Source organism: Marmota marmota, unplaced genomic scaffold, assembly GCF_001458135.2.
Source record: "Marmota marmota marmota unplaced genomic scaffold, marMar, whole genome shotgun sequence".
Lineage (NCBI taxonomy): Eukaryota > Metazoa > Chordata > Mammalia > Rodentia > Sciuridae > Marmota > Marmota marmota.
The window spans coordinates 23,860,258-23,869,705 of NW_026000019.1; the positions used below are offsets into that span (position 1 = coordinate 23,860,258).

Here is a 9,448-nt window from a genome sequence, read left to right on the forward strand (position 1 = left end):
GGAGAACCACCCACCCACCACATGGCATCCAAGGAAAATGCAGGTGGCTCTAGAATCAGTCTGGGTGCTCAGGACAGGACGGGACCGACTGCACCACACTGGTGACACTCATGCAGCTCGCCCTCCCAGAGTGCTGGCATCCTGTGCACAAAGCTGTCGGCATGGAACAAAGGCTCCGAGGAGCTCATCTCCAGGGCGCGTCCAGTTCCCTCTACCACCACTCTGCACAGTCCACCGAGAACGTCATTTCTGGAACTCTGCTGGAACCTTCATGAGGCACCCACTTATTTCCTTCACATCTATGAGACTGCACAAGACATCCTCACGGAGCTGAACCAAGACACTGCTGAAACCGCACCACGGTTATAACTCAAGCCCCAGGGAAGAACAGCACCCCTTCCTTCTGTTCAGTTCTCTCCTGAGAAAGCAGGGACCAGAGCCAGCTCCCCACCCTACACTGCCCTTCACCAAACAGCTGCAAAACCTCCAGGGCACAGCCCAAACTACAGTGGGAAGAAAAGGAAGTCTCGGGCAAAACAAATCACAAGGTAGTCCCTTAATAGGCAGGTGGAGCCAAGCGCAGGAAGCACACCTGTCATCCCTGCGAAGGCAGGAAGTTCAAAGCCAGTCTCAGCAGCTTAGTGAGACCCTTTCTTTAAACAAAAATAAAAAATAAAAAGGGCTGGGGATGGGGATATGGCCCCACGGTTAGGCAATGCTGGGTTCAATCCCCAGTACCAAAAAAATAAGAGCAGGTGGTGGACCCAGAAAATGGTCCATGCATAAAATTAAAGCCAGAGCACTGTAGTTGTGGTAGGGTAGAGTTAATGGCTGAAAAAGAGCAGCTCAATCTACACCGAGATCATGAGGAACTACAGGGAGGAGTCATGCAATGAGTGGGCCCTTCAGAAACAGTCTGAAGTCGTGGGGGGCCACAGCTGGGGCTCTGGGCAGCAGGCAGGGTGAAGGCTCGGAGTGAGGGGAGGAAGCGCCACCCTGCCAGAGGCACAGGCCTCCAGGAAGAAAGGCAGGGGAGGTTTCTCCTGAGGCCCCGCTGGAGGGCTGCAGGGGAGACCAGCAATTTGGAAGAGCAGGTTTTACAGTAAAAAGATGAAGGGCATTGAAAAGAAGGGGCTGGAGAAATGGCCGTCTTCCACAAGAACCCAACACCCAACCGGAGGGATTTCCACACCAAGGTGGCTGAGCAAATAGGGATCACACAGAACAACACAGGAAGAGGTAGCTCTGCTTCCTCTCATTATAAAAGCTGCAGTGTAATAGCTAGGGTGGGGGGGGGGATAGAGAGACAGAGAGAGGGACGGAGGGAGGGACAGGGAGAAGAAGAGGGAGAGAGAGGGGGAGAGAGGGAGACGAGGGAGAGAGAGAGGGAGACAGAGAGAAAGAGAGATAGGGAAAGAGAGACAGAGACAAATAAGTAAAACAAACAAGTCGGTGTGGTGGCCCACGCCTATAATTCCAGCAACTCTGGAGGCTGAGGCAGGAGGATCACAGGTTCAAAGCCAGACTTAGCCACTTAGCAAGACCCTTCTCAAAAATAATAAGCAAATGAATAAATAAGAATAAATAAAGTTCCTTCCATAAACTTGGAGAGGCAGGAGGTGAAAGAAGAGAGAGCCATTAGGAGAAGGTGACCTAACTGAAGTTATTCCCACCAAAAGTATGTAGAAACCAACTCACAGCCTAATAAAGTCTTATAGGGAGGAATAAAACACCTCGCTCTACTCTTGTATGTTCTAAGTTCATCTCTTTGGTGTCCTTTTCTGATGGAACTCAACAAGGAACCACATAACAAGGGACTCATCATGCAGCCTACAACATCTTTCACCTTTTCACCAAAAGGTGGAAGATGGAGAAAGGAGCCAATATGGCAGCCACTGGTTACATGAAGCCACTGAGTATTCAAAATGTGTCCAGTCTGAATTGAGGTGTGCTATGTGCTAAATAGACTTTAGACTCCAAAGAATTACTAGGACAAAGAATGAACATGAAATATCTTACTAACAGTTATTTTCTTTGCAAATTATGTTGGTAATCCATTGGGTTAAGTGAAAATATATCAAAATTAATTTCTCTATTTTTTAAAAAAGTAAAGGAGAACAAGGTAACATTCTGTATCTTCACTATAGTACTACATATCCATATTTATATTGTCATTTTTATGTTATCAAAATTCATATAACTATAAAACTAAATAGGGCAAATTATACCATATAGCTTATATCTCAACAAACATGACTTTAAAACGAAATCTAGTCCATGAAGTGTTTTAACAGTATTGAGCACATACTGACCACCTGATAAATAATGGTATTATTATAATTCATTAAAACAACCAGCATCAAGCCGTTTCATAGTGGGGTAGAGACGGGGAGCATGGGAGGAATAGACGAACTCTAGATAGGGCAGAGGGGAGGGAGGGGGAGGAAGGGGGCATGGGGTTAGGAATGATGGTGGAATGTGATGGACATCATTATCCAAAGTGCATGTACGAAGACACAAATGGTGTGAATATACTATGTATACAACCAGAGATATGAAAAATTGTGCTCTATATGTAATTGTAATGCATTCTGCTGTCATATATAACAAATCAAAAATTTATAAAAAGAATAAATAAAGGCAGAGGATATAGCTCAGTGGAAGAGCACTGCTGGGTTCAATCCCCAAGGTAACTTCTGTATCTTCATAGATCCAATTTATATTGTCATTTATTATATTTTATTTTAAAAAAGAAAAGAAAGAGTTGGCTTCTTCCTTTCATAAAACACAAATGTATGTGCTACTGAGCTACACTACAAGCCCATTTTGTTTGAGACAGGGTTGCACTAAGCTGCTGAGGCTGGCCTAGAACTTTCATGGGTCATAAATTCTTTTTCAGTCAACTATCTTTCTACTTTAAAGAAATATTTTGTACTGAAATCTGTTAATTAATGGCTGATTGATCTTAGTTTATTTTTCTGTTTTTTTTAAATCATGTTGTACTTAGGAAAACATCCTCATCCTGAGATCTCTCTCCTAACGCCCCTGGCTTGCCCATTCCATGCCTTCTCTCTTCCTCTCCAGGGGCTCTCACCCCCAAGTCCTCACACAGATCACAGAAGTCCTCACACAGATCACAGAGGGCACCAACCCAGCAGCCCCCAGAGTCCTGATCACCTGCTGGAAGTGAGGGCTGAAGGGGGGTGGGTGGAGGCACTTCCTGTAGTCACAAGGCCTGGCACATGGCAGCCAGGCTCCCCTGTGAAGCAGGGGGCATTTCCCACCCCAGGCAGGGATTTTCTGAAGGCGGGGGTGGTCCAGCTGTCACTGCCAGAGCAACACCTAAATGGCCTGCTCTGCAGACGTGCACCCCCAGGAAACCCACACAGACCCGAGAAACAGCCCGAGCTGGAGGCGGACATGAGCAGCTCCGCCTCGCCGGGCTCCTTGTCCCACCTGCGCCAGCCCTGCAGAAACCCCGCAGAAACCCCCCAGAAGCCCCTCTGCCGCTGTCTGTCATCCCCAGGAGCAGAGCCCATGCAGGTCCAGCTCTCTGAGCCTCTGAGGGCTGAGCGTGGCCTTCACACAACAAAGCTGCCTTTCAACAATGGACAGTGACCTCGCGTTCGTGATGCACCCTTTCTTCATGCACACGTAGAGGTCACCTCAACACAGTCCAAGGCCTGCAGTGACGAGCACCAATGTGGCAGAGCATCGGTGACTTGCTGGCACCTGGAGCACTTCTTGCCAGTGAGACGTCATCAGAATCAGCACTCCTGTGAAAATGGGCGTTATGACAGAGGAGGAAGGGAATCAAGGGATGGGGTCCCACCCTGGGGACCCGAGGAGCTCCTACAGCTCAACCACGCAGGACCTGGCAGGAAACTGGCCACAACTGAAGGGCTTTCTCCAAAGAAGGCCGGTGACTCTGCAGACCCCTCAAGAGAGACTTCCGTAAGGTTCAGCGGTTTTCTGTTTAACTGCAGCCTGTGTGTCCCCACCTGGTCAGCCTCCCCACACACTCTGGAACCACTTCCCTAGTTTATGTACATTTATTAACATCATTGGTCAAAAAAAAAAAAAAAGAAAGAAAGAAAGGAAAAAACATGAAAGAAGCGCACTAGGAGTAGTGGCAGAGACACAGTGGAACACCTACAGAGTCCCTGATTTAAGTTTTGCTTGGGGCCATGAAGTTGGTGTTACTTTTCTGGAAGCAGAATGGTTAGGAAGACTCACAGCCTGTCTGAATCCAGATGTGGTTTCTGGGCTCAAATGAGGTGGCTCTCCATCCTCGAGTCTCAGCCTCTTTATCTGTAAGACAGCCAGCCAGGAGTCCCCCATCTGACACAGGCACATAATAAACACTGGGTAGGCCTGAGGCCTACACAGCTGACAGGTGACAGTTGAGAACTGACAAGTTGCTGCTGTGTCTGCAGTTTGTGCTTCCTGGAATTCCCGTGTGGAAATCAGACCCACAAGGCAATGGTAGGGATACAGGGTGGGGTGCAGTGATCCCTCACAAATGGGATTGGTGCCCTTGTACAGGGTGGAGCCACATGCAGACACACGACAAGCCCTTGTGACGCAGAGAACTGGCTTTGCCTGACACCAAGGCTGCTGTGGCTCTGTCGAGGACCTCCAGCCTCCAGAACTCGGAGAAGTAAGTTCCCACTATTTGTTAACTACCCACTCTAAGGTGTTTTGTTACAGCAGCCCAGAGAGACTGAGGGTTGCTTTATTTTCTTTTTTCAACAAAGAGCAGTTTGAAGCACCAACATACTCCTGGTAAAGGGTCAAGCATTTTAGGTTGATCACACAGACTTGGGCAAACTGCCACGCGGTTCCAAAGACGCTAATGGAAAACAAGTGAGTGAAACACAGTGAACAGATATGGCCTGAGATTAAGAATCCACTCTGTATAAATGTCCCACACCACCACAGTGGGGAAGGGACCTCAAGGCCCACAGCCACAGTCCTCTCCCCTTCTACCGACAGTGGCAAAGGCAGCTCAGAAACAGTGGTGTGTGGTCCCAAAATAGAGAGAGGACGGGGAAAGGGGTAAGCACAACCATGAAGGCGGAGGCAGGTGGCCAACAGCCTCCCGCAGGCAGTGGGCCTGGACTGAGCACCGGAGGCTGCCCCATAGCACAGCAGGGGCCTGGGCTGCAGTGAACTACAATGAGCCCAAGCCTGCTGCAAACTGAGCTGCCTCTGCACAGCAGCAACCCCAAGGACTGACAGCTGGCCACCCAGTGTCTAAAGGAAAAGGCAGGCGTTTCCTCCCCAGATCTGAGCTCAGGAGGGACTTTCAATCCCGTTGCTCTTGTGACAGGGTATTACTTAGGTCTCAAAAGCAGGAGAAAGTTCTGGGACCTGGGCCCTAAGGGCAGGATGTCGCTTCACTGAGCAGGAATGCTCAGGATAAAGAGGTTACTCAGAGACTGGAGAGGTGCAGTCCAGGTGAGCCGAATCAGACAGTGGCCAAGGGCAGCAGCGGACTCCAACAGGAGGGAGGCGATGGCTCCACACTACAGTTGCTCCTCTAGACATCCAGAAAAGTCAGGGGCCGCAAAAAGCATCAACCTCCACTCGCAGGTTTCCAGCAGCCTCCTCTGCTGGACAGCATTCACTAGGGACACTTGTCCCAGGAAGTTCAAAGTACAGTGGAATGTGGCTTTTCACATAGATTTAATTTCAGCCCTCCGTCCCTGTGCCTAATGTGCAACTCTGAACTTGACCTTTTTTATTCTTCAAAATACACTTATGAAACATGTTGTAGCAATAAAAGCAGTCCCAGCAGAGGATTCACGCGGCCGGTGCCGACCTGGAGAATCTGACTCATGATTCACCTGGCCCGACTCTGCTGCTAACCAGGCCACACCCACAGCCTGGAGTGACAAACACATCAACGGGGCCAGCTCCCCCTGCACTGTCACACGGTGCACACAGCTGGAGTGCCTGGCCCCGGGGTCACCCACCTCACAGCAACTCATCTGTCCCCGCAAGAAGGGTCCTACAGCCCACTCTACAGGGAGCAGCTTCTGGCAGGGAAGGGAGAGCCCCTGTGGCCCAGAGCCTGTTCCTCTAGGCGGCAGCCCTTGGGCTAAGGCATGGCCTGAGCACCAGGCGGGGAGTCTACTCAGGGGCCTAAGGAGGGGCAGGAAGCAGCAGCTGCTCACTCAGCACAGCCTGTGACAAGTCCAGACACTTCTATGGCAAAGCCTGGCACAGCCACAAACCTTCCTGGACGCGGCCACTCTCTAGGGACAAGTTCCCAGAGGAGCAGAGCAGCTGGCTGCTTACCTGCTCACCCAGCAACAGACAGTGAGTTAAGGCAAAGCTGCAAGGGGGCAGACCCGGCACCATCGCCACTCTGCTTGACCCCCAGGAAGGGAGGGGCGTCAACAGACCCCCCCACACACACACACAGGAAGCTCAGGGCAGGAGCGAAGTGGGCAGACCCACAGGTGCTTCCTGGAACCCCTGACCAGTGAGCAGCCTCGGGTGGCTGCTTACCTCTGAGCCTCCACCTTCTCCCCCGTGAGAGAGGACCAGCACACCTTCCCTCTCAGGATGGAGGACACAGAAATTTCAATCTCTGTGCACCCTGATCAGTGGCTGGAATGCTCCACAACTGCTGCTAGTCCTACAGGCCCACCCCGTGCACACCTGGCATGCCCTGAACTCATGTTTTGTGGTGGTCTGGAAGGAGCAACTCCAACCCTGCTACTACACCCACCCCCTGCAGTCTCACAGCGCTGACCCTGGACTCCCTCAGTCCCTCCAGCAGCGGTGCAGACCTGGCTCTCTCCCCTCTGGGAGCACTCAACCTTTCCAGAGCGGGGACAACACTGGCAGCCTAAGGAGAAAGCTCAGAGGGTTGAGGAGGAGACGCAGGCCACGGGATGGGGCACACCAACAGCAGGCACCAGTTTGGGCCCCCAGGAAGGACACGTGGAGTCCAGCAGTAAGGGCACAGTCAAAGCTGTGCTTGGCAGCTGTCAAGCGGCCCCACGGCTGCACCTGCCTCGCTTGGGCTGCGTGCTGGGCGTGGGCACCACTGCCGCTCAAGCCCTCTCCACCCTGCACCACTTCTGCTGCCCCTTCCACTGCGGCTCAGGCCTCTCCCCCTAGGCACCCCTGCTCAGCTCTCCCCACCAGGCCACTCCCCACCGCATCGTCAGCAGCTCTCTCCTCTGTCTGCTGCCAGACTCGGCTGCAGCCAGGAACCAGGAGGCGGCAGGCACTCGGTGCTGGCAAGTGCACGCATGACTCAGGTGGCACCTGCTGCAGGCTGCCAGGGCCTCCTGGGCTCCAAGTGGCTGGCAGAGGCAGCATTCAGAAGACGATGGGCTCAAACACACCACCCCTCACAAGACTGACTCAGGATCAGCTGGGAAAGCAGGCGGGAGGAGTAGCCACACCTGCTCTTCTGGCCCCTCAAACCTCTGCAGAGACCTGAGCAGAGGCGTCAACAGACCCCCCTCACCCAGGAAGCGCAGGGCAGGAGTGAGGTGGGCAGACCCACAGGTGCTTCCTGGAACTCTGCTTCTCATCTGCGTCAACACGGGCCAGGAGTGAGAGAGAAACCCACAGGGCTCCTTGAGGCCCCACGCCTAACTCTCAGACTCTGGTGGCACACGCCTGTGATCCCAGCGCTGCCAGATGTTGAGGCAGGAGGATCCCAACTTCAAGGCCGTCTCAGCAACTTAGTGAGACCCTGTCTTAAAATAAATTTTAAAAAGGACTGGGAGTGCAGCTCAGGGCTAGAGCACCTGCCTAGCATGTGTGAGCAAGGCCCTGGGTTCCATCCCAAGCACACCACACACACACACACACACACACACACACACACACACACGCATGCACGCGCATTCTCAGGCTCTGAAAACATGTTCCACTTGTCACCTGCAGCTGCCAAAGGAGTGACATTCGGCTCTGGAAGTGTGTTCCAATTAATTATCTACTGAAGCTTTCCACTCCCACCAGGTAAGCCCAGAGCTCATGGGCTAGGAAAGTCAGTCAAGTTGCTCCTGGCAAACCACACCAGCAATCTGATGCCACTAGGGTCACAACCCTTGGCCGACTGGTTGAAATCATCGTTAAGTCTCTTGTCCCACTGGTCACTCCTCTGGCCAACTGCAGGACATACATACACAGGACTGTCAAACAAGAATTAAGACTGAAAACCAAGGACTTAGAGGTTGGAATCAAAAGACTTTTTTTTAAAGCTCAATGCCTTTGAAGCTCATCACAAGTTACTTAGAGAAAGACTGGGGTGCAGCTCAGTGGGAGAGCACTCGCCTGGCATGTGAGAGGCCCCACGTTCACTCTCCAGCACCCTGAAAACAATGCCATTGTAGGAAAACACACAACAAACAAAACTCACCTAGCACACCAAATGCCAGGCACCAGAAACACAGCAGGCACTTAATGTTTGCTGAACAAATCAATGCAGCAGATGGAAACTAGTACCAAAAGGTACCAACTACTTTTGATGGACCCCATCAGTTTCACAGAAACCAGGATTTAAAGAGAAGACTCAAGTACTGGCTACTCCACTGCCCAGTTCTGTGACCTGGGCGAGACGCCGATCTCTGAGCCAGTTTCATCACCTGTGACAGGTGTGGACATATATCTTGAATAACATATAACCCATTAGTGCTCCACATCTGCTAATTCTACCAACTGCAAATCCAGGCTATCATCTGCAAAGGCCGCGGGTGCAACACATGCTAGTGTGTGCGTGTCCCTAGTTCCATCCCAGGCACCAAAATCGAATCCAGTGAGGTTATCAGAAGGGTCCATACCACCCACTAGTCGCCCATCTGCCAGTTCAACCCAGCCCTTCCTTGTTCCCTAGACACACTGTAAGAGCCACTCAGCCCTCATACCGTATGAAGTACTGCGTGCCGCCTGGGCACGACACTCACGCTGTACGAGGTACTGCGTGCCGCCTGGGCACGACTCAGTGTGAAGCAGCCTGTGCACGCGGTACATGCACAGACTGCGCCACTCAAGGACTTAAGCGTCCATGGAAGACATTCGTGCATTACCACGTCTCACCATACATAAAGATCCTAAAATGCAATACTTGATACCCTCTACACTACAAGACATTTCACCTTATCCTGAAGCGTTCTTTATGGTTTAAAAACATTTCACATCTGTTTTCATAATTTGTCCTCAGAACACCTGGGTGCCATAGACAAGGTCAGACCCTTGCACTTGATAGAGATGATAAAAAACTATGAAGGTCAGTCAACTTCACCAGAGTGCATGGTGCAGAAAGGAGAATCAATGCGTAACATTTTCTTTCTCTACTCTGTGCCCCACACTCATCAGGATAAGGAAGCAGCCCCCAAGTCTCCACCCAGCCTGACCCACCCCCACCAAGCCCTCTGGAACCCTGCCTTCCCACCCCAGGTGGCCCCAGCCAGCAACTTCC

The 9,448-nt window shown here is 51.6% G+C and overlaps 1 protein-coding gene across 1 annotated transcript in view; it reads right to left on the reverse strand.

Moving 5' to 3' along the window:
- Positions 1-7,417, reverse strand: part of Uck2 (uridine-cytidine kinase 2) — a 28,795-nt gene extending 21,378 nt beyond the window's left edge. The window contains exon 1 of the mRNA XM_048810098.1: positions 7,174-7,417. Within this exon, the coding sequence (XP_048666055.1) occupies positions 7,174-7,338 (165 nt within the window). The 5' untranslated portion in view covers positions 7,339-7,417. The remainder of the gene's footprint in view (positions 1-7,173) is intronic.
- Positions 7,418-9,448: the final 2,031 nt, after the last annotated feature.